A 21,565-nucleotide genomic window follows, 5' to 3' on the forward strand; every position below is an offset into this window, starting at 1 on the left:
CGCTCGGGCGGCACTGCGGGGCCCTGCTTCGAGTGCCGCGCATGTGGGCAACTTGGATGCTTCCCATGTTCCCGAGAGCTGAGCTCAGAGCACAGGGGACCTCCCGTCTGAGTGCAAGAGCAGAGGGTTTCCAGCCTTGCGCTCCCCAGGGGCCTGCCCCAAGACCCCCTCCCAGGACCCAAGGGATGGCTCTCCTGCTGCTGAGGCCCATGGGCTTGGGGATGGGAACCAGACTGGCTGGTGGCCGGCAGGGTTCTCCCGAATGGTCTGCTCACTTCGCAGGATCGTTAGATGGCCCGTCGAGCGTGTGTGCTCAGTCATGCCCAACTCTTTGAGGCCCCATGTCATCTGCCAGGCTCCTCTGTCCATGGGATTCTCCAGGCAAGAATGCTGGGGTGGGTTGCCATTTTCTCCTCCAGGGGATCTTCCTGACTCAGGGATGGAACCCAAGTCCATCAGCAGCTTCCAAAACCACATCCTGATAGCCGGGGGATCAAGGAGTGAGGAGACTGAAGAACGCAGGACTCTGGACTCAGTGGAGGGGTTCAGAGCTTGTGGTTTATTGACACGAGCGTGGGGGCCCCAGGACTTGTCCCTCGGATGGGGAAACCGCCACGTGGTCTGGGAACAAACCCCTTCACACGGAACACCACTTCCGGGAAGCCCACCGAGATGGACACAGATAAACCCCTGGCAAGGCTGCAGGCATATTTGGCGAAGCCGTGGACCTTGGTGGAAGAGCGTAGGCCTCCGGGGTGCCCCCAGGGCTGCAGCCAGAAGCAAAGCCAACAGCTCATCCCGCACAGGCCCACCTGATCCGCCTGGCTCGGGGCCGGGCCGGGCCCAGGAGCGGCGGAGCTGTCCACCCTCCCTGGGAATACTGCGGACGTGGCCAGGACACCCGAGTCCACGGTGGAGCTCCGGCTGCGGGGCAAGGGTGACGGGGGCCGAGCACTGGCCTGGGAGGGCAGGCGTCACTGGCAGCCGACCCAGGGCCCCAGACTGACAACCTGCGCCTCTCCCTTGGGGCCTACCCCTGCCGCTCTCCCAGGCCTGGACGCTGAGGGTGTGCTGCGTCGGGGGGCCTGGCTGCCCACCCCTGCTGGCTGGGAGCGGCCCCACTTGTAAAAGCAGGGCTCGAGGGCTCCGGCTGCCATCTTCCATACAAGGAAGGCGCCGGCATCAGTAGCTTGACTCTTCCCCAACCCACTTAATGTTAAGAATAGACACTAATAATACTTAATCACCCCTCCCTGCAGGCGGGGAGGGGCGCTAGTCCTGGGACTATTGCCCCTGAAGCCCCGGGCACCCCCGTCCCGCTTCCGAATTCCAGTCTGACGCAGGGACTCGGTGCGACCCTGTGTCCCACCAAGGGGACGTGGAGGCCCAGGGCCACACGGTGACCGAGGGACAGAGCTGGGGCTTAACGGGGGACCCTGGTTCCCAGACCGGCACCCCCGGCTGGGGCCTCTTAAGACCGTGGCCTGACAGGGCAGTGGGTCAGGACTCGAGGAGACCGACGGGGCCCAGTCCAGATTGCGGGGGAAACGGCCCTGTGACCAGGCGCTGCAGGAGGCCACCCCTCCCGGCGGGAGAACAGGGGCCCCTTGATGAGCCCTCCCTAACCCCTGGGCCCGGAGGGCCTGACGAGGCGGCTTCTGGCTCCCGGAAGGTGGGAACTTCGGGTTAGACGGAGCGACACCCGGTCACTTGGCCACCAAAGCTCTGAGCCGCGGTGACCAGCTTAAGAGGCTTCAACAGCGAGCCCAGGACCCCGCTCAGCCACTTCATTCCTGCCGCTGGGGCTGGGAGGTTGGGGGGCAAAGCTGAGCCGGGAACGGGCCTCACGAGGGGCTCTCAGCCGCCTCCCTGGTGAGGAGGGCCTGGGCTCCCGTAGTGCAGCCTGTCCTGGGCCCTGCTGCCGGGGGGACTCTGACCTCCTCCACGGCACCCCGCGGCCCCGTCCCCAGGACCTTCTCGGAAGCCTCCGCCTAAGCCACCCGCCACGCTTCCCCACCCATCACGAGGATCCTACGTCCTCCGGCCACAGGACCCCTCCACCCTCTGCTTCCAACTCCACACCGACTGGAGGGTGGGGAGCCAACCTGTCACGCACTTGCTGCAGCCTCGGAGCCGCAGGGGCCAGTGGGCGGCGGGCAGAGGAGGGCCGCGGAGGCCGGGGCTGGAGCAGACTCCCCTCTGCTCTCCCACTGCCTCCACAGGCGGTCAGGGCCCCTCGACCCGATGAAACCAACTCAACCTCGGACATGCCAGGCCCTCCAGAGCATCCCAGACAGCGGCGCGGGCCTGCTGTTGGGCAGGGCTCGGGCCCTCGGCCTAGGGTCCGATCAGACAGGGGGACGGGACCAGGAGGGCGGGGAGGCAGGTGGGGCCACGGTCACCCCAACTCTGGAGCCCCAAGGTCTGGCCCAGGCCATGCAAAGGCAGAAAGAACTCTGCTGGGGAGAATATTACTCAAAATCACGCCGCTCTGACACAACAATCCTGCTTTTGTTAAAAACAAAAAACTGAAGTGTGCTCTGGGCATCCATCCCAGCCCAGAGGCCCCAGCCTTGCCCACAGCTGTTTAAGGCACTTGAATGGCTTATTTACACCACCTGGAAAAGTGTGTGTTTCAATCCTGATTGAGAGAAAAAAAAATTTCAGTAATACTGCAAAAGGAGCATCTCACCAAAAAAAAAAAAAAATCAATACTTAAAAGTTTCCTCGGGAATAAAATAAACGCGGAGCTCCGCTTAAGTTACATGACCCATGGAACCTCTTGGCACTGACAGAACATGGACCAAACCTGAAGTACTGCTTCTGAATGAAACGTTTCCCTGGGAGAAGACCACCACAGATAGGACACACGCGTCTTTGTCTGGGCATCCCCTCCTTGGAGCACGAGTCGCGTGCGGGCACCGGGGAGGCCACGGGTGGGCGCCCCGTCTCTGGTCCACGAGGCCCACCCTTCCCACTCGGGCACCCCCAAGCCCTCGGTCACCGGCAGTGTTGGGGGAACAAGAAACCTCTGCCGCTCCCTACCGGTTCTGCCCGAGGACCCCCAGTGCCCGGCCACCCCGCGTGCGTGCAAGGCGTCTTTGGTGTGGCTGGGTCCCGCCCCCTGCCCCCTCCCGAGCCGCTTTCCTCCACGAGGGCTCTCGAGCCGTGGGGGGCATCACCTGCCCACCTCCCATCAGGTCCTAAGGCATCTGTGGGGGAGGATCACGGGGCGGGGGGCGGGGGTCCGCGCCTCCTAGCTTCTCCGCGGCGCGTCGGGCTCCGGCTCCAGCAGGTTCCGGGGGTCCCGCAGGAAGACCACCACGACCGTGATGTTATCGTGTGAGCCGCGCTCGCGGGCGGCGGCCACCAGCGCCTCGGCCACGTGCAGCCCGCTGCCCCGGGGCCCCGCCAGGTGGCTGCGCACGAGGTCGGCCACCTCCTGGTGGGGGATCACGTCGAAGAAGCCGTCACAGGCCAGCAGCAGGTAGTCCTCGGAGCCCGTGAGCTCCCGCGAGGCCGCGTCCGCCTCCCCAGACACGTAGGGCTTCTGGAAGACGTCCCCTGGGCCGGGGGAAGGTGGTAGGGAGGGTGGTGAGGGCCGGGCGCCTGCTGCTGCCCTGACCCCGGGCCCTGGCCGGCCTGCGGCCACCCCACCTCCAACGCGCAGCGGCTCACGGGGCACACGGCTGCCAAAAGGTAGCTTCCTGCGGTGCCAAGTGCTCCGGCGGGGACAGAGCAGGGCGGTGAGGGGAGGGGGCTGGGCCCCGGGGGTGGGGAGAGAGCGGGGAGGCATTTCTCAATCTTGGGGGGAGGTCTGAGCCCCCGACGGAAGCCTCAGGGGCAGGAAAGCAGCCTCGTGTACAGGCCGCCCAGGAATCACCTTCACCCTCAGCCCTCAAGGCCCCGCCAAGGGCTCCCCCCGTCCTCCCGAGAAACTGTCTTAAGGACTGTGACTTTAGCTGCCTCATCTGGCTGGGAGGCAAGCTTCTAAGGCGTCTGCACCCGCGCCCCGGGCTCCCCGGGGCCCTCCACGGGGGACCCTGCCGTGCCGGCGCCCTCCCACCCCTGGCCTGCTTACCGATGGCTCTGGACACGGCCAGGGTCCCGTTGACCCTCCAGCAGTCCATGTGCGACACGAAACCGCCCAGGGCCTCGATGCGGTCCTTCTCGTCCTGCGGAGACAGCCAGGGTGGGCGGTGGGGTTGGGGCCGCCCACGCCGCCTGAGGGGAGGCCAGCTGGCTCCCGAGGCAGCACGGGAGCCGTGCGGCAGTGAGACGTGGCTGACGACCTGAACCGCCCCACAGACGCAGGCGCGGCCGAAGGTGCTAGTGCCGAGGCGCACGCGCGCCGTCCCCACGCAGCTTTTTGGGCTTGGGGAACACGCTCGCGGCAGCCGAGAGAGCCAGGGCCTGGGTCGACGCAGGGCTCTCCGCTGCCGTCTCCCGGGGGATACTGCGCCTCCCCGTCACAGGCCCCTGGGCAGGGCTGGGTGACGCTGAGCAGGCCCTGGATGAGCTCTGGGGCCCCAACCCCGGCCACTGCCTGGCTCCCCGGAGCTCCACCACGGGGTTCCAGGCCTGAGAGGACTGCACAGGCCCAGCCCAGCCTCGAGCCCTGAAACCTTCTCCGACCTCCAGAAGCTCCCCGGGTGGAGGCGTCTCCAACGGGGCTGCAGCCACCCCAGTGCCCGCCCCGCAGCTCCCGTCTCTGCCCCACGCCGGTCCAGGCAGGGCGTCCTGGGGCATGGGCCACCCCAGCCCAGCCGCCCTCCTGCCTCAGCCTCCCTACCGCCAAGCCCAGAGCTGCTGGTGGGGTGGGTTCCTGCAGCTCTGCTCATCCAGGCCCTGCCTACCGCGTCCTCCCACAGCCCCGGCCTTCCCAGCCCGCTCACCTGTGACCCCACCTCTGAGAGGGCTCACCCATCACCTGCCACCTCCCCCCCGCCGAGCCCGGAGCTCCACGACCCCAACCCCACCCAACTCACGAGTGTGTGTGCCTGTGTGTGTCCTACAGCCCCTCCAGGCCCCACGCCCCCAGGGAGCATTGCACCGCCAGCCCCCAGGCCTCAGGCCAAAGGCATGGCGGCCCTCCTGGGTGCCAAGGACTCCCGGACTTTGCATCCCTGAAGCCCAGACCCTTCCTTCTCGGCACCCGCCCCACCCCACCCCCCGCCTTCACGGGAAGGCCCTCCCCACAGCTGCCCGACATCGTTCCTGCAACCCAGCCCACAGCTTGCCCTCTGCTGGCCCCACTGTTCCAGAAGCTGCCAGGCTCCCTGCCAAGCGCCCCCTGCCATGGGAGCAGCGGCCGCTCCCGCTCTCCGGCCGCCCAGCAGGCCACACCTGCTGCGGGGTCTGGGTCAGCCTCTGGCTCAGTCTGCGTCCCTAGCACCTCCTCCCGGCCCGCTGCCCTCAGGCCCCAGGCCTGGCCTCTCCTAGCTCGGACCCAACGCCATCCCTGCCCCGAGGCCTCCCCCACAGCCCGGTACTCCACGCCTGTGCAGGAGAGGACTGCGCGTTAACCTGGGCCGCCTGCCCGCAGATACCCAGTTCCGTCCTGCAGCTCTGGGCTCCGTGTCGCCGAGACAGGGAGGGCTCTGTGAGATTCCCGGCGGCTAGCGCGCCCCACTTTAGGGGACCCGCTGGCGCGAGGCAGGGCGCCCTCCCTCTGGAGGACGGGGCCCCCTTACCTGCCGCTCAGGTCTGTGTGGCTCCATCAGCTTCACCGCCTGCCCCTGCTGCACCAGCAGAACCTGGGAGTCCCCGAGCCAGGCCACGTGCAGGGTGCTGCCCTCGATGAGCGCACACACGCCCGTGGTGCCGCTCTGCAGCCGCTGCAGGGAGACGCGCACGCAGGTGAGGAGGGCGAGGCCGCCACCCGCCCGCGCCCACACCAGCCGGATGCCCACCCCAGAGCGGCGCTCAGCGGGAAATGGGAATGGAAGGACACATGCAGGGACCCTGCGGCGAGAAACGGGCGTTCGTTCGCATCAAATCCGCATGCACAGACGCTGCCATCTGTGGTGTCAGAAAGCGGAGAGCTGGGGGGTCCGGGGAGCAGGGACCACAAACGCTGGAAGGAACTTCAGGGGTGAGGGGGAGTCTGTTGGCGCAGTGAGGGGCACGCGGGGGCAGAAACACGTGCCAACACCCCCAGCCGGTCCTCTGGACACGTGGAGCTTGTCAAGTGTCAAGTACACCTCAGCCAAAGTGTGTCTGGATCATCACGCCCTCAGCTGAGCACCTGCCGCAGGGAACCCTTTCTCTCTCCCGGCTGGCTGGGCGCCCACCCCGGGGTCTCGGAGCTGGAGGCTTTTCTGTTCAGATGCAAAGTCCAGCCTCGCTGATCCTGATGAGGGTCTGTACTCAGACTGTGCCCCCTTCCCCACACCCCCTCAGGAGCCAGCGGGCTGTTTCCAGGTCTCTAAAACCATCTTAGCATCCACCCTGTGGGGCCAGAGGACCCTGAGGTGTGAGGCGAGGGGAGGTGGGCAGTCAGGTCAGGAGCCAGATGCACCCTTTTTCTTTCAGAAACAAATGGCTTGGCCCTGTAGCTGCCGACGCGGGCAGCCCGGGGTGACCTGCCTGGGGGCCGGGGGAGGTGGTTACAATGCAGAACAGTAACACCTTGCTGTTACTCTCTGTCTCAGGGACCTGCGCTCAGTCACCTCTCACGTCACCACGGCAGAAAGATCACACGCCGCGACGGAGGCTCCAATGACGGAGTTTTTAGCAACAAGGTGTTGCTCGAGGTGCCTGCTGTGTTCAGACATGACGCTGCCACCTGCTTGCAGATGAGGGCAGAGTGCAAACCCAGCTGTTATCTGCACCGGGAACTCGGCACGGTCACGTGGCGTGCTTCATGGCTGCGTGCACATCGCGGAGGTGGTCTGGAACCGAACCCTCGAGGCCTCTGAGGTCTGCCTGCCCCGATCCTGTGCTTTCTTCTCTGGCATTTTACGATGTGGCGACAATCGAGGGCCTTCTGACCCTGAAGTGGGCCCTCGCTCCGCTCCCAGAGCTAACTCCTAGAGAGCGAGCGCTAGTGTCTCCCCTGGTCGTGCTCCGTGACCTGCACCAGCCAGCCGGTCTGAGCCCAGGTCCTCAGCCACTCCTGTGGTCCCTGGTCCAGGCCGTCTCCCCGCCGCCCTGATGACTGGGGACCACCCCGTGGTCCAGAGACCCTGCTGCTGCTGCTGCTAAGTCGCTTCAGTCGTGTCTGACTCTGTGCGACCCCACAGATGGCAGCCCACCAGGCTCCGCCGTCCCTGATATTCTCCAGGCAAAAATACTGGAGAGAGTTGCCCTTTCCTTCTCCAATGCATGAAAGTGAAAAGTGAAAGTGAAGTCTCTCAGTCATGTCCGACTCTTAGCCACCCCATGGACTTCAGCCTACCCGGCTCCTCCGTCCATGGGATTTTCCAGGCAAGAGTACTGGGGTGGGGTGCCATTTCCTTCTCCAGGGGATCTTCCCGACTCAGGGATCGAACCTAGGTCTCCTGCATTGCAGGCAGACGCTTTAACCTCTGAGCCACCAGGGAAGCCCTAGCCTAGTGAAACCATCGGATTCTCAGCTTCCCACCGTGCCTGCCCTCAGGGGCCAGGGTGAAGGCGCGGAAGCACGCGGTCCTCTGTCCCCCGGCCTTCCCGGCTGACCCCGGGGGCTTGCCGCGTAGCCCTGGCCTGGGGTGGCGTCGCTTCTTGAGAACCACGAGGCAGAAGCCCCGGGCCTGTCATCCTGCCGCCCCTGATTAGGACACAGTCTCGCTGCCCGCCCGGCGAGGCCCGCACACCCTCCGCTGGAGAGAGCCCCGAGTGGGCTCCGGCCACAGGCCCTCGAGGCAGGAGCGAGAGGATAAGCCGGCCAGCGGGCTTCGGAGGGGGCCCATCCGTCCCCTTCCTTGCCGAGGCCCGCCCCCGGCGCCCCCACGCTGCGCTCACCTCTCGCCGGGCTTTCCAGAGGAACATCTCGTCGGTGCGGCGGAAGGCCGCGCGGAGGGCCTCCGCGGGGTCCGTGGCCAGCTCCGGCCGGTGGGCGGCGACCGCGTGCACCTGCACGGACGCGTACCTCGCGGCGTCCGCTCCTCCGTGCCCGTCGAACACGGCGAAGTAGGCGCGGTCCACCGAATCCTGGAGGGGAGTGCGGGACGGGTCAGGGCCTGGCGGAACCGGGTGCTGGGGGACGGGGGTCTGGTGGAACAGCAGGCGTCGCCCCAGACAGGCTGTGCCGGCGGGGGCGTGGCTTAGGGAGGACGAGGCGGCAGGGGCGTGTCTTGGGAGGACGACGCGGCAGGGGCGTGGCTTAGGGAGGACGGCGCGGCAGGGGCATGGCTTAGGGAGGACGAGGTGGCAGGGGCGTGTCTTAGGGAGGACGACGCGGGCGGGGGCGTGTCTTAGGGAGGACAATGAGGCAGGGGCGTGTCTTGGGAGGACAACAGGCGGGGGAGTATTTTGGGAGGACGATGGGCGGGGGAGTGTCTTGGGGAGGACGCCGCCTGTGCGGGCGGGGTGGGCGCGTGGGCAAGGGGAGAGGCCCCAGGCGGCTCTGGGGGCTGGGCGGGGCCAGGTCCTCCCCGGCCCAGGGGGGCGGATGACCCCGGCTGCCCAGACCCCAGGGGCAGGTGTTTATGGCAGCCGCGGGCGTCCCGCTTGCCGGGGCTCCGGCCGACGGCCCCGCTGGGCACCAGGTCACCTCCCACGCCCGGGCCCAGGCCGGGCCCGCACTCACCTCCAGGCCGAAGAGCAGGTTGAAGGCGGGGAGGCACACGTGCCGGTCCTCCATCCTGCGGCGGGCGTTGCGGATGGCGTGTGCGGAGACCAGCCACTGCCGCTGCGGCGTCTGGGCCGCTGCCGGCACCTGCTGCTGCCACTGGCTGCACGCCTGCCAGAGGCGGTCAAAGAGGCTCCGCGCCAGGCCCGCGGCGTCCAGCACTGAGGGGCAGGACGGGGGGCTGTTAGGGAGGCGCCCCTGCGGACCCCGGGGGGCTCCCTGACCCCACCCTCCCGCTTCCCGAGACCCGTGGAGTCCATCAGCCTGACTGCCCGGCCCCCTGGGCACAGCAGCCTAACGACCCCCGCTTACAGCCTGTGTCAGCAGCTACCACGCGCTTGGTTTGGAAACGCAGTCACACAGGAGCCCCTGTCCAACAGCATGGCTGCACCCCCAAGGAAAGAGCCAGAAACGCAAGGATAATTTAAGAACAAGTACAGGACCACTAATAACTGTGCATTAATGAAAAACGATATACATCCAATGACGGAGAAAATTACGGTCTGTTCTCCCAATGAAGATTTAAGCTGCTACTAAAAATGATTTATGTGTAAAAAGCAATTATCCGTCAATAAAAAGTTAAAAAATAAATAAAAATGTTAAAAAAAAAAAAGATTTATCATGTCCAAACTCTTTAACTGCCATCCAGCCCAGCAACGGCACCCCGGGGCTTGTATCCCAGAGAAACAAAGGCTAGCACAGGAGACCAGGGGGCGGTCCCGGCAGTCTTATCTGCAACAATCGAGAGCAGGAATCGGCCCACACGTCCTTCGACGGGTGACGATAAATTCTCGTATATAGCACCCAGGACAGTGGTCAGTGGAAGGAAGGAAGGAAGGAAGGAGCTCCTGACACAGAGATCTGGTGACTCTCCAGGGAGCCCCGCTCAGTGGAAAAAGCCAATCCTGCGTGACGTCACTTATCTGCATCCTCAAATGATAAGAACATAGGGATGGTGGCTGTCGCGGCTTAGGGTGAGGGCAGGCGGGTGTCAGGGTGGCCACAGCGATAACGCAACATCCGTGTGGGATGAGACTACGTCAAGACCCTGGTTGTGCTATCTCATCGGTTTCCAAGACAGTCCCACTGGTGGACAAAGATGAGGGTCCTCCCCGACATTTCTCACAACCGAGGCCACGGCTACCCGAGTGCCACGTTTAATTTTAAAAGTTCAGGGGTGGGGCAGAAATCGACTTGGAAGCATATGAAGTGCTCAGCTCACAATCTTTTTAACAAATCGACACTGAGGGGGAAAAACATGAAAATGAGAAACACAGGGGAAATCCCACGTTTGATCACAAGCACGTGAAAGCCTCCGACCCACGTGGGCCCGGAAGACTTCAGAGGCAGGAAAGGACGTCTGCAGGGCGGCGTCCCGGGCCATGCTTTTCCTTAAGGACACTTTTTTGTGCTTTCCCCACTTCCCACTGCAACCAGAGGCTGTTTTTTGGGGTTGTTTTTTTTTTTGGCTGGGTTGGGTCTCAGTTGCTGCATGTGGGATCTAGTTCCCTGACCAGGAATCTACCCAGGCCCCATGCTGTGGGGGTCTCAGCCACCACCGGGAATCCCAGGAGCTGGTTTTCAAACAGGTCCATAAACGCTCTGACACTTTCCCTTGTAGAGTGGGGCCAAGCTCACTGGGGCGGGGCGGGGCGGGGCAGGTAGAGGCTCCCTCCGCCCTGCCACACCGGGTCTCGGTCACACCTCTGCCGGTGGCAGGGGTTCTTAGAACTCCCTAGCGATGCCAGTTTTGCAAGAATGGCTTCGAGGGACAGACTTGCCTGCACTCCACTCCCATGACGGGGGTGAGCTGATTAGCGCGGCGGGCCCAGGCCTGCTTGGAGGGCGGGGCGGGCTGAGTCAGTGCCCCCTGCCCCGGCCCCGGCCCTCAGAGACCCCAGGTCTGGCTCTGGGCGGTCAGCCGCACCAGCTCCTTCCTGCCAGCAGGTGGTGTTGGCTTCCCACTGAGGGGGCAGGGGCATCTGTGGGCCGGCTGGCAGGCTTGGTAGAGGACAAAAGCGGTCTATCATCATGGCCCTCCTGCCAGCCTCAGGCAGGAATGCGTGGCGGGATTGGGCTGGAATGCAGCTGGGCAGGGAGCCAGGGAAAAGGCCGTGTGTGTGTGTGTGTGTGTGTGTGTGTGTTGCAGGGAGCCAGGGAAAAGGCTGTGTGTGTGTGTGTGTGTGTGTGTGTGTGTTGCAGGGAGCCAGGGAAAAGGCCGTGTGTGTGTGTGTGTTGCAGGGAGCCAGGGAAAAGGCCGTGTGTGTGTGTGTGTGTGTGTTGCAGGGAGCCAGGGAAAAGGCCGTGTGTGTGTGTGTGTGTGTGTGTTGCAGGGAGCCAGGGAAAAGGCCGTGTGTGTGTGTGTGTGTGTGTGTGTCTCCCAGCAGGCATCCCACCTGACCCAGCACCCTCTCCAGCCCGTGAGCACGCAGGAACCCAGCCCCTGCTCAGGCCTGGGGAAAAAATTACCAAGAAAGCGATAGAAGAGCCTGCAAAACGGGGCCTGCCTGATGGGAGGCTCACTCCCGGCCAGGCTCCTCCGGGTGCGGACTGCAGGCTCGGGAGCAGGGCACCAGCTCTCAGGGACCCCCGAGTCACCACCCGACCGGGTTCCCAAACCTTCGCAGCTGAGACATGGCCCAAACTTTGAATTTTCTACCCCTGGCCCCACAGCTGCCCTGAGGTCGGCTCCCACACCACCACCCACACGTTGCGCTGCGGCGGGAGGGCAGGCCCACGAGGGCTGCCCCGGACAAGGCTGTCCACTGCCCGGGCTGCGGGGCTTGTCCTCCACGCCGGGGAGGCCTCTCCTGGGGCTGGGACTGCCACCCTGCCGTGAGCCCGGCACTGCCCACCAGCGAAACGGGAAAGGAAAGGCGCCGGGTGACCACGCGCCCCTGCGGCCTGTCTCCCACTAAGCCCCCGAGCCCCGAGGGGGGACTCACGCGTCACAGGGGCCTTCTCCTCTGCTCCGTCCCCGTCTTCTTCCTCTTGCTCCGGCAGCTTCTTGAACTCAGAGAGGTCCGATTGCAGCAGCTGGGAAACCGCCTCGTGGGCCAGGCAGGCGGCGAGTGATGGCGGCGCGCTCCTGGGGGCGGGGGCCTGGAGTTAGGATCCCGGGGTCTGCCCCGCGCTCCAGGGACAACCCCGGCCCCCTTCCCCTCGGGGAGGTCCTTCCGGAAGGAGTGGCGGCCGCTCACACACCGCCCGCAGCCACGATGGGCAGGTGGCCCTCAGGTCCTTGCGGAACCGGATGGCCGTGCAGGCAACACCATTTATGGGGTGGTGCCTCGCTGGGGCTGGGAGGGGACCCACGGACGTGTGAGCTGAGTCTACTGGACAAACGGCCCGACGTCCAGCCTCAGACAGCTCCTGCCCCCAATACCAGTTGGGGAGCCCTGGGGGTTGGGGAGCCCTACGAACCGAGTCGTGTGTGTTACAGATTCTAAGACCAGCGCCTCGGAACGTGAGCAGGCGTGGAAGTTGGGCTATTGCAGAAGCCACTAGTTACGAGGAGGTCCCCCGGGGGAGGGGGGCGCCGATGCAATCATGCTGGCGTCCTTATTGAAGGGGGAACCTGGGGCAGAGACCCCAGGGAGACACCCTGCGAAGGTGAAAACTGGCAAGCGGACCTCCAGCCGAGGACTGCCAGCAACGGTCAGAGGGACCGGCCCCGCAGACACACGGCTCTGGGATCCCGACCTCCGGAATCTCAGGACAACACGGCTGTTGTTGAGGCTGCCCGGCCCCTGGCGCTTTGCCGTGGCCGCCCCAGTAGGGGAATGCGGGGAGCACCACACCCACGGGCTGTGAGCCCCCTTCACGTGGGGTCCCGGGGGAAGCAGGCCATCCAGGCAGCTGGCGCAGGGGTCTCTGGGGAGGCAGCTGCCAGGGTGACGGGGTCAAGCCCTTGGTGTGGCCGGAGGAGGGACGTGACACCATCTGACCGGGCTTTTTCAGGCCGGCCTGGCCTCAGACCGGAGGGGATGGGGCTGGTGTGTGGGGCAGGGGACTGGGTGGATCCGCACGGCGTCTCAGGATCCCCGGAGGCCAAGAGGCCTAGGGCAGGTGGGCACGCGGTCTGGGTGGGCGAATGGGGTGTGGCAGAGCGGCTGACGGGGGCTGGGGAAGCGCGGTGACGCCAGGGGTGCCGCCTGGGGCTGAGTCTGGGAAGCGAGACCTGGCTGGCTGCTTCCCAGGGCAGACAGGCTGCGCAGAGCCGAGGGTCAGCGCAGGCCAGGGTGGGGGCAGCAGGCGACGGGAAGCTCCCGGGCAGCAGAAGAGGGACATGCGGGGGCTCCGGGAGGCCTGGGGGTGCAGGGGGCGAGGCCAGCGGGAAGCGCTGTGGGAAAGTCTCACCACGGGCTCCGGGGCGTGCGGGTGCAGCCCCCAGACTCGGGGACCGGGTCCCACCATGGGAGGTCCCAGCTCTCCAGGCCTGGCATCCTGGCCTGTCCCCGAGGCCGGGCAATCCCAAGGGCGGCTGGACACTGTGCCAGGCGGAGCCAGGCCCTCCCGATGGCTGGCTGGGTGTGCTCCTCTGGGCACTCCAGAGGAGTCTGCAGAGGGCCTGAGGGAGCTGCTGGGATGAATCTGTCGCTTTTTTTTTTTTTTTTTTAATGAGAGGCTGACTCAGGGGCACAGCCTCTGGAACCTGCCTTTGAAAAACAACCAGCCAAGATCCCCTTGGCCCCATGGGGATTTCCTGCCCGGAGCTGGGCCTTCCCTTTTCACGGTTGGGAGAACTGTGCCTCCGCTCCCCGGTTCCCAGTGCGGGGCGAGGCCGCAGAGGCTTCCTGCGCCCAGCAGTCCTGGTGGGGGGCAGGGAGGTGGCTTCCGGCCTTGGGGGCAGGACAATGCCTGGCCACGGGCCCCGCCCGGTGCCCTGAGGCCACCAAAGACTCCAGCGAGGATGCCTCACGACAGGGACCAGGTACCCAAGAAACGAGAACCGCTCTGGTCCACCACCTGGCGGGTTTCCAGGGAGCCCGCAGGCCGGCGGCAGAGATGAAACGGCCTCTCAGTTACGGGGGTTCCGGCCCACCCGGGGGCCTGAGACGTGACCCCTGACGACGAGGAGGAGGAGGAGCTCTCCCGCAGGATCCATTCACAGCCGGCAAGCTCGGGCCTGGACGGCCAAGCGCCTGCACATGAGCTGCTGGGGCCTGCGGGGGGCGCTGACCGCCAGACAGGAGACGCACGGGAGCACCTGTGTCTACACGGGAAAGAAATGCTGGGGCAGGGCAAGAGCAACGGAAAGCTGCTGCTGCCAAGGCGCTTCAGCCGTGTCCGACTCCGCGCGACCCCACAGACGGCGGCCCACCAGGCTCCCCGTCCCTGGGGTTCTCCAGGCAAGAGCACTGGAGCGGGCTGCCATTCCTCCTCCAGTGCATGAAAATGAAAAGTGAAAGTGAAGTCGCTCAGTCGTGTCCGACTCTTAGCGACCCCATGGGCTGCAGCCCACCCAGCGCCCCCGTCCTGGGGTTCTCCAGGCAAGAGCACTGGAGTGGGGTGGCACTGCCCTCTCCGGTAATGGAAAGCAAGTGCATTCAAATGGCTGGAGGGATTTCCCTGCTGGGGGCCTGGGTGCTATCCCTGGTCGGGGAACTAAGATCCCACACACCGTGTGACGCAGCCGAAAAAAAAAAAAAAAAAGCTGGAAAATACGAGACTTTAAAATAACGGATTTTAAGATCCTTCGAGGGGCGCCCCTGGCTGCTCGGTGGTAGAGGATCCACCTGCCCACGCGGGAGACGCAGGTTCGATCCCTGGCGTGTGAAGCGCTCACGTGCCGGGGAGGATACCCAAGCCCCCGTCCGCACGACTCCTGAGCCTGTGTCCAGGGCAACTACTGAAGCCCACACGCCCTGGAGCCCCTGCTCCACAGCAAGAGAAGCCCGTGACCCGCAACCAAGGGCAGCCGCCGCTCGCCGCACCCAGAGCAAAGCTTGCGCAGCATGAAGGCCCAGCACAGCCAGAAACAACGAAAACGCTTTTTATAAAATCGTCCAATGTTGAGAATTCCCTGGCGGTCCTGCGGTTAGGACTCTGTGGTCTCCCTGCGGAGGGCGAAGGTTCAATCCCTGATCGGGAACTGAGACCCTGCTGGCTCTGGGACTGTGACCCCTGACCTCTCACCCGCCACCAGCATCAGGCCTGTACTGTTTGCCCGCGTGGACGCCTCGGGCCGCCCCCCCTCTCCGGCTCAGGCCCCTTCCTGGGCAGGAGGGCCCTCGCGCCCTGCTCAGGCCCGGCAGGGACACCGGACCAAGGGGCTGCCGTGGGCTTGGGGCCGTTGAACGTCCCTTCTGCCCAAGTGCCACTGTGGTGCCCGGCCCCTTGTCTCGCCCCCGTCCAGCCCCCCGAGCCCCAGCGTGGCCTCAGCCGGCCCCAGGCCCGCTCGGCTCCCCTGGTCAGCCGGCCCCAGGTCCGCTCGGCTCCCCTGGTCTGCCTCTGAACTAGTTCCCCAAAGTAAGAGCAGCCAGCCTCAGCCTCTGCATGCGCCATGCGGACGGACAGGCCACCCGCACTTTTAGACCCGCGGCCGTCACGTCCCCGCGGCCGCCTGGACAGGCCTCGGGCCCCTCCCAGCAGGCGCCGGGGGTTCAGGGCGGGAGCTGGCCTGCCTCCAAGGACACCGAACGCCAGCACTGGGGGTGACCAGTGACGGGCGAGGCCCCCGGGGGGGGATGAGGCTCTGAGGCCGCCTGGCCCCCCAGCCCCGCCCACGACCCTCTCCCTTGGGCGGCCCGTGGCTCTCCGTCTCCCCGACTCCCTCTAAGCTGCTCATGTCCCTCTAACCTCATCTCCATGGCCTGGGCAGTGGGGACACGGCCACCACCGCTCGGGTCTTGGTGGCTGGGGGACAGTGTAGCCTCGGGCCAGCCTCTGAGCCTCTGCCGCCCCGCCCATGAGGGGCTGGACCGAGGCCCTCAGTCAGAAGGGGAGCCTGTCGGGGAGCAGGGCCCCCAACCCCGCGGTACGGGCGCCCTTACAGGGAGGGCAGACACAGACAGGCGGGAGAATGCCAGTGGGCACTCACGGCCAGGTCGCATGTGGGGCCGGGCCGCACCCGCAGCTGAGACCAAGGTCGGGGGCGGCCCTGACTGCGGGTCTCTTGGATGCAGAGATGGGGCCCTTGCGTCAGTCGAAGCCCCCCACCCCGCAGGCTGCAGCCCCGGGAAACTGAGGTGGCTGGTGGGGGCAGAGGGGATGCCCATGTGGAACGTGACCAGGAGTGAAGGTACAGGAGAAGCTGACGGGGCGGGGGGTCATGGTCCCGCGCCCCCCTCCCTGCATGCTGGGCCCCTGTTGGGGTCACGGTCCCGCGCCCCCCTCCCCACACGCTGGGCTCCTGTTGGGGTCACGGTCCCGCGCCCCCCTCCCCGCATGCTGGGCTCCTGTTGGGGTCACGGTCCTGCGCCCCCCTCCCCGCATGCTGGGCTCCTGTTGGGGTCACGGTCCCGCGCCCCCCTCCCCGCATGCTGGGCTCCTGTTGGGGTCACGGTCCCGCGCCCCCCTCCCCGCATGCTGGGCTCCTGTTGGGGTCACGGTCCCGCGCCCCCCTCCCTGCATGCTGGGCTCCTGTTGGGCTCCTGTTGGGGTCACGGTCCCGCACCCCCCTCCCCGCACGCTGGGCTCCTGTTGGGGTCACGGTCCCGCACCCCCCTCCCTGCACGCTGGGCTGCTGTTGGGGTCACGGTCCCGCACCCCCCTCCCCGCACGCTGGGCTGCTGTTGGGGTCACGGTCCCGCACCCCCCTCCCCGCACGCTGGGCTGCTGTTGGGGTCACGGTCCCGCACCCCCCTCCCCGCACGCTGGGCTGCTGTTGGGGTCACGGTCCCGCACCCCCCTCCCCGCACGCTGGGCTCCTGTTGGGGTCACGGTCCCGCGCCCCCCTCCCCGCATGCTGGGCCCCTGTTGGGGTCACGGTCCCACACCCCCCTCCCCGCACGCTGGGCTCCTGTTGGGGTCATGGTCCCGCGCCCCCCTCCCTGCACGCTGGGCTCCTGTTGGGGTCACGGTCCCGCACCCCCCTCCCCGCATGCTGGGCCCCTGTTGGGGTCATGGTCCCGCGCCCCCCTCCCCGCATGCTGGGCTCCTGTTGGGGTCACGGTCCCGCACCCCCCTCCCCGCACGCTGGGCTCCTGTTGGGGTCACGGTCCCGCGCCCCCTCCCTGCCCCTGGCTCCCATCCCGCACCCACACCGCTCACCGGCTGTTTAGGAAGCCCAATGCCAGCTCGGCCAGCTCGCCTTCTGCCTCCTCGCGGCTCAGCACGGGCCCTGGGACCTTCCATGGCAAGGGGCCCTCCGGGCTCAGCGGAGCCGGGAAGTCACGGAGGAGCGCCTCCAGGAAGCCAGGGGTCTCCTCTGCCATCTGGCCGCTCTGCTGCGGGGCCCCCGCGGCCATGCCCAGGGCATCGGGGGTGTGGGGGAGCTGCTGCCGGGGTCCTCGGTCTTCGCCCTGCGGGGGACGTGAGGGTCAGCACCTGGGGCTGGGGGTGACCGTGCCCACGCTCTGCAATGACGAGTGCCCATTTTTCCCTGCTTCCCCTTGGAAGCCGGGGCCACACCGAGACCAGGGCTCCAGGCAGAAGGGCAGGGCCACCCAGCTTTGGACGCAGTTAGTTCTGAGGCCCACGTCTGAGGAACAAACCCTGATGGGGGGCCTGGGGGGCCCAGAGGGGTGACTCCTGGAGACAGAGCCGGGGAGCGGGCAGAGGGCTGTCCAGCTGAAAGCGGAAGGTGTGCTCCTGGTGAAGGAGAGCCTGAGCGGGCAGAGGCAGGCAGGAGAGGGGCCGGGGCCAGGCCCCAGAGGCAGGCGGACGCGGCCTGTGGCCTGTGAGGGGGTCTATGTGCCCTGGACGTCCGCCGGAGGCAGTACCGCGGGGCAGCAGAAGGCTCCCCTGGGACACTCGGGGCCTGGGGGGGGTGGTCAGGCCTTATGTCCTCCCAGGAGTTGTCCCAGGCCTCCTGAGGCTTAAAGGGGTTGACCACAGGCTAAGTGTCTCCAAACATCCCGACTGTCCTGCGCTTCAAACGGCCGGAGGATGGGGGACCCGGGGCCCCCGACCCTCTGAGGATCAGAGCTCCTAACTCGGCATGAGTCTCCGGGAAGGACGGGCGGGTGCGGGCTTGGGGGAAGGGAAGCAGGACGGGTGATGAGCGGAGGGTCTGGGGGGCAAAGGGAGCTAAGTTAAGAAACACGTGGAGCAGGAAGTGGCAACCCACTCCAGCAGTCTTGCCTGGAGAATTCCATGGACAGAGGCCATACAGACCACGGGGTCACAGAGAGCTGGACACGACTGAGCGGCTGACAGACACACGCCTGCTCTACGGCTCTGTCTACCCTTGAGTAGAGACGTGTGTCTTTAGGAGACGTACGAAGGCGTGACTCACGACACACTTTCGTACTTAAGGAGAGAAGGTTCTGGGGACAGGCGCACACTCACGGTCACCCCTCCCGTCTGCTCACCAGTGAGGGAACACAGCGCAGCCCCCGGCCGCAGAAAGCGCAGAGGGGCACCGACGAGGGATGGAAAATAAAGTGCGGCCAGGTCAGAGCGGGCGGGACACTGCGCTGCACCCGCAAGGGTGTGACTGAGGGGAGGCACCCGGAGAGGCCAGGCCGGCCTTCTACCTCGCTGCCGGGGGGGCCCGTTCCCTGGGCCTGGAGTCTGCTCCCCTCAGCAGCAGCGGAGCCTGCTCTCCGCTCTGTGCCCAGCGCCCCTTGCCCGAGCATGACTGCCCGTGCGGGGTGCTGGCTGGCGACTCTCACGATCTGGGACCCGGGCCTGAGGACCTGCGAGGGGCGTGGGAGGGACCCTGGGCCGCCAGCCCGCGCTGCCACCTGCTCGACCCGTCTGGCCCAGCGTGGCCCGTGGCCAGGCCGTCCTGCCCTTGGCACGAGGCCCCCCGGCACTGCTTGCAGTGGAAGTAATGGTGCTGCCACCTAATACCCGCAGGGGACCAGTGGGGTGCAGCCCACTAAGGGTGTCCGGCCCCTCCCCTTGCCTCCAGACGTGGAGCTACGACCCCCACCTTACAAGGCAGGGCTGCGAAGAAAGGGCCACGTCAGCCACCCTGGGTCCCAGTCAGGAGCCCGGCTGCCAGCCCACTCCTGGGGGCTGCTGGCCTCGGGGGTCTGGCTGCTCCCAGACCTCTCCCTCATTTCTGCGCCCGAGACCCGAGCGCTCTGCCCCACCTCGGCTGAGAGCCCCACACTGTCTTCCGGGTTCTACAGCCCTCCTGCTTGCACCTGACTTGTCAAACTCCATTTCTCTTTTTCTTTTTTCCATTTAAAGTATCTACTTTCCTCTAGTTTACCCATCTTGACTTAGAAGCTCAATTTGCATGTCTGTAAGCCTGGGTTTTTCTCCGCCACATGGACAAGGCAGCTTCCTGTGGAGTCCTGCTTGACTTCCCAACAGGAGGGAAGACAGAAACAGAGCCTTAGGAAAAGAAAACCACACCACTGTTACAAAAGTATCGTCTTCCTTGTTACAAATTTTTCTATAAATGGAGAATCTTATACATTCATATACAACCACTGAGTATGGTGGAAACCTTTCCAGATCTTTTCCGGTGTACATATTTTCTTCTTTTTAATACATTTAAGGTAATGTGTATGCTCAGTCACGTCTGACTCGGCGGCCCCATGGACTGTAGCCCGCCAGGCTCTTCTGTCCATGGGATTTTCCAGGCAAGAATTCTGGAGTGGGTCGCCACTTCCCACTCCAGGGGATCTTCCTGATGCAGGGGTCGAACCTGCATCTCGTGTCTCCTGCATTGACACGTGGATTCTTTACCACTGCCACATGGGAAGCCCCAGGTAAAGTATACACAACACATAATTGATCATTTTGTTCATTTTAAGTGTGGGTTTCCCTGGTGGCTCAGTGGTAAAGAACCCACCTGTCAATTCAGGGGACAAGGGTTCGATCCCTGGGTTGGGAAGATCCCTTGGAAAAGGAAATAGCAACCCACTGCAGTATTCTTGCCTGGAGAATCCCCATGGACAGAGGAACCTGGCGGGCTACAGTCCACGGGGTCAGAAAGTCAGACACGACTTAGTGACTAAACAACACATGACATACCATTCATCCTTCTACTCATTCCAAGTGTACAGTCGTGCCGCGTTCAGCACACTCACATGCAAGGACCACTTTCACAGGATGACTTCTCACCAGACGGTAACCTGGGCCCCACCCCCACCCGGGCTCGGGCGTAACGGCACCTCTACGCCAGGCCCCTCTGTACACAGCTGCTGTCAACGTGAGGGCAGAGAGGCGGGTGTCAGCTTCCTCCCAACACCCTCTGCAGGTGCAGCCTGAGGCCTGGCCCCTTAAAAGAGGAAGCTAAGACACTCGGTGGAACGCGGTGGGCAGCAGACAGGTCCTACAGGCAGTGTTGGCTTCGGGCCACATCAGAAAGGAATTCTAGGAATGAGCCTGCGGAGGGTGGCCTAGCGGTCTGCGTCCTGTTTACCTCTCACGACTGTGCTGACTACAAGCCTGGACTCAGTCACGCTGCAGTGAAGAAACAGGCTCCGGGAGGGTCAGCAACCCCCCACGGAGGCCGCACAGGCAGGAAACGGCCAAGCCGGAATCAGGTGGGGTCTTCCCGGCCTTTGTCATTTCCAGCTCAGTGGCAGGAGAAAAAGACGTGAAGTGTGACCATCGGCCGGATATGGCAGGAAAGGCAGAAATGAGCCTCCAGCTCTAAGGCTGCAGCCCCAGGGGGCACAGCTCACCCTCGAGGCCTGCCCAGGGGATGTCAAGAGAATGTGTCACTCAGCACGTGTCACTAAGGGTACGGTCCCCGCTGGGCGCCAGGCTGCGGGGCGGGGCCGGGCGGGCCTGGCACGAAGACCCCTACTCCGGCCAGCTGCCACTCCCCTGCTGCAGACAGGCTGAGGAGCCGGCCTGAAGCCGCGCAGCTGCAGCGCGGGGCCTGCGCCTGGGGTGCCATCGCACACGCGTCTGGCTAACGCCGCTGCACGCAGCCCGAGCGCTGGCTGGAAACGGAAACACTCGGATATACTCGGGGCCGGGCCGGGATCGGGGGGCGCCGGGGCGCAGCTGCGGCCCGGCACATGTCCGGGGGGCTTGCTGGGGTAGGGGTCTGGGCCGGGGGTGCGGAGAGGAGCGCGGGACCCCGGGCAAGCTGGCGCTTCGCGCCTCGGCCCCTCACTGCGCGCCCCGGCTCGGCCCGGAGCCCCCCGCCGCACCCCCGGGCGCGCAGCCCCCAGGCCCGCTCCGGGCCCCCGCCCCCGGGGTCCCCGCCCTGCAGCCCCCAGGCCCTCGCGGCCCCCCAGCCTGCCCTTCCGCCCCCGCCGGCGCCCCCCCTGCCGCCAGCACCCTGCCCCGCGCCCCCCAATCCCAGCCAGCCTCACCCTCCGCCGCTCTGCCGCCGGGCGCCCGCCTGCCCGCCGCTCCGGCCGGCCCCGCCCACTTCCCGTCCGGCCGACCCCGCCCACTCCGCCTCCGGCCGGCCCCGCCCACTTCCCGTGCGGCCGTGGCGCAGGCGCAGTCGGGCCCGGGCGGGCGGTGCCGGCCTCTGCTGCCCCCTGGCGGCCGCGGCTGCGGGGCGCGCATCTCCTCCGCCCTTAGCGTCCGGGTAGGTGGACAAAGCAACCCCTTCCTCGGGAGCGCCCAGACACTGCAGCTGGCGCAGTCGAGAGCGGGTCAGCGGGTGGTGGAGCGGGGGTGCCACCTGACGCTGCCTGGGGCTCACGACCCTTTTGCTGCTAAGTCGCTTCAGTCGTGTCCGACTCTGTGCGACCCCATAGA

At 65.8% G+C, this 21,565-nt stretch overlaps 1 protein-coding gene across 2 annotated transcripts; it reads right to left on the reverse strand.

Annotated features, from left to right (window-relative positions):
- Nucleotides 1-519: 519 nt before the first annotated feature.
- On the reverse strand, nucleotides 520-21,215 carry PPM1F (protein phosphatase, Mg2+/Mn2+ dependent 1F). Of its 2 annotated transcripts, none has more exons than XM_065904526.1 (8): nucleotides 21,169-21,215; nucleotides 16,988-17,238; nucleotides 11,719-11,861; nucleotides 8,732-8,934; nucleotides 7,945-8,133; nucleotides 5,694-5,837; nucleotides 4,082-4,175; nucleotides 520-3,564 (listed from the first exon to the last, which is right to left on the reverse strand). In XM_065904526.1, the coding sequence occupies exons 2-8, from the start codon at nucleotides 17,182-17,184 to the stop codon at nucleotides 3,257-3,259; spliced, it is 1,278 nt and encodes a 425-aa protein (XP_065760598.1). In that variant the 5' UTR covers nucleotides 17,185-17,238; nucleotides 21,169-21,215; the 3' UTR covers nucleotides 520-3,256. The 2 variants fall into 2 exon arrangements, with proteins under 2 accessions (XP_065760598.1, XP_065760599.1); XM_065904527.1 differs by lacking the exon at nucleotides 21,169-21,215 and adding an exon at nucleotides 20,262-20,687.
- Between the last annotated feature and the right edge of the window lie 350 nt (nucleotides 21,216-21,565).

This window comes from Muntiacus reevesi, chromosome 13 (assembly GCF_963930625.1).
Source record: "Muntiacus reevesi chromosome 13, mMunRee1.1, whole genome shotgun sequence".
In the NCBI taxonomy this organism is placed as follows: domain Eukaryota; kingdom Metazoa; phylum Chordata; class Mammalia; order Artiodactyla; family Cervidae; genus Muntiacus; species Muntiacus reevesi.

Bases quoted from the DNA above. Each gene is read 5' to 3' on its own strand.
- PPM1F (XM_065904526.1), bottom strand. From the start codon at position 17,184: ATGGCCGCGGGGGCCCCGCAGCAGAGCGGCCAGATGGCAGAGGAGACC. The intron at 11,862-16,987 runs GTGAGCGGTGTG...CCCCGCCCCCAG, and splicing joins TTGGGCTTCCTAAACAGCCG to GAGCGCGCCGCCATCACTCG. The intron at 8,935-11,718 runs GTGAGTCCCCCC...CCTGCCCCTCAG, and splicing joins GGAGAAGGCCCCTGTGACGC to TGCTGGACGCCGCGGGCCTG.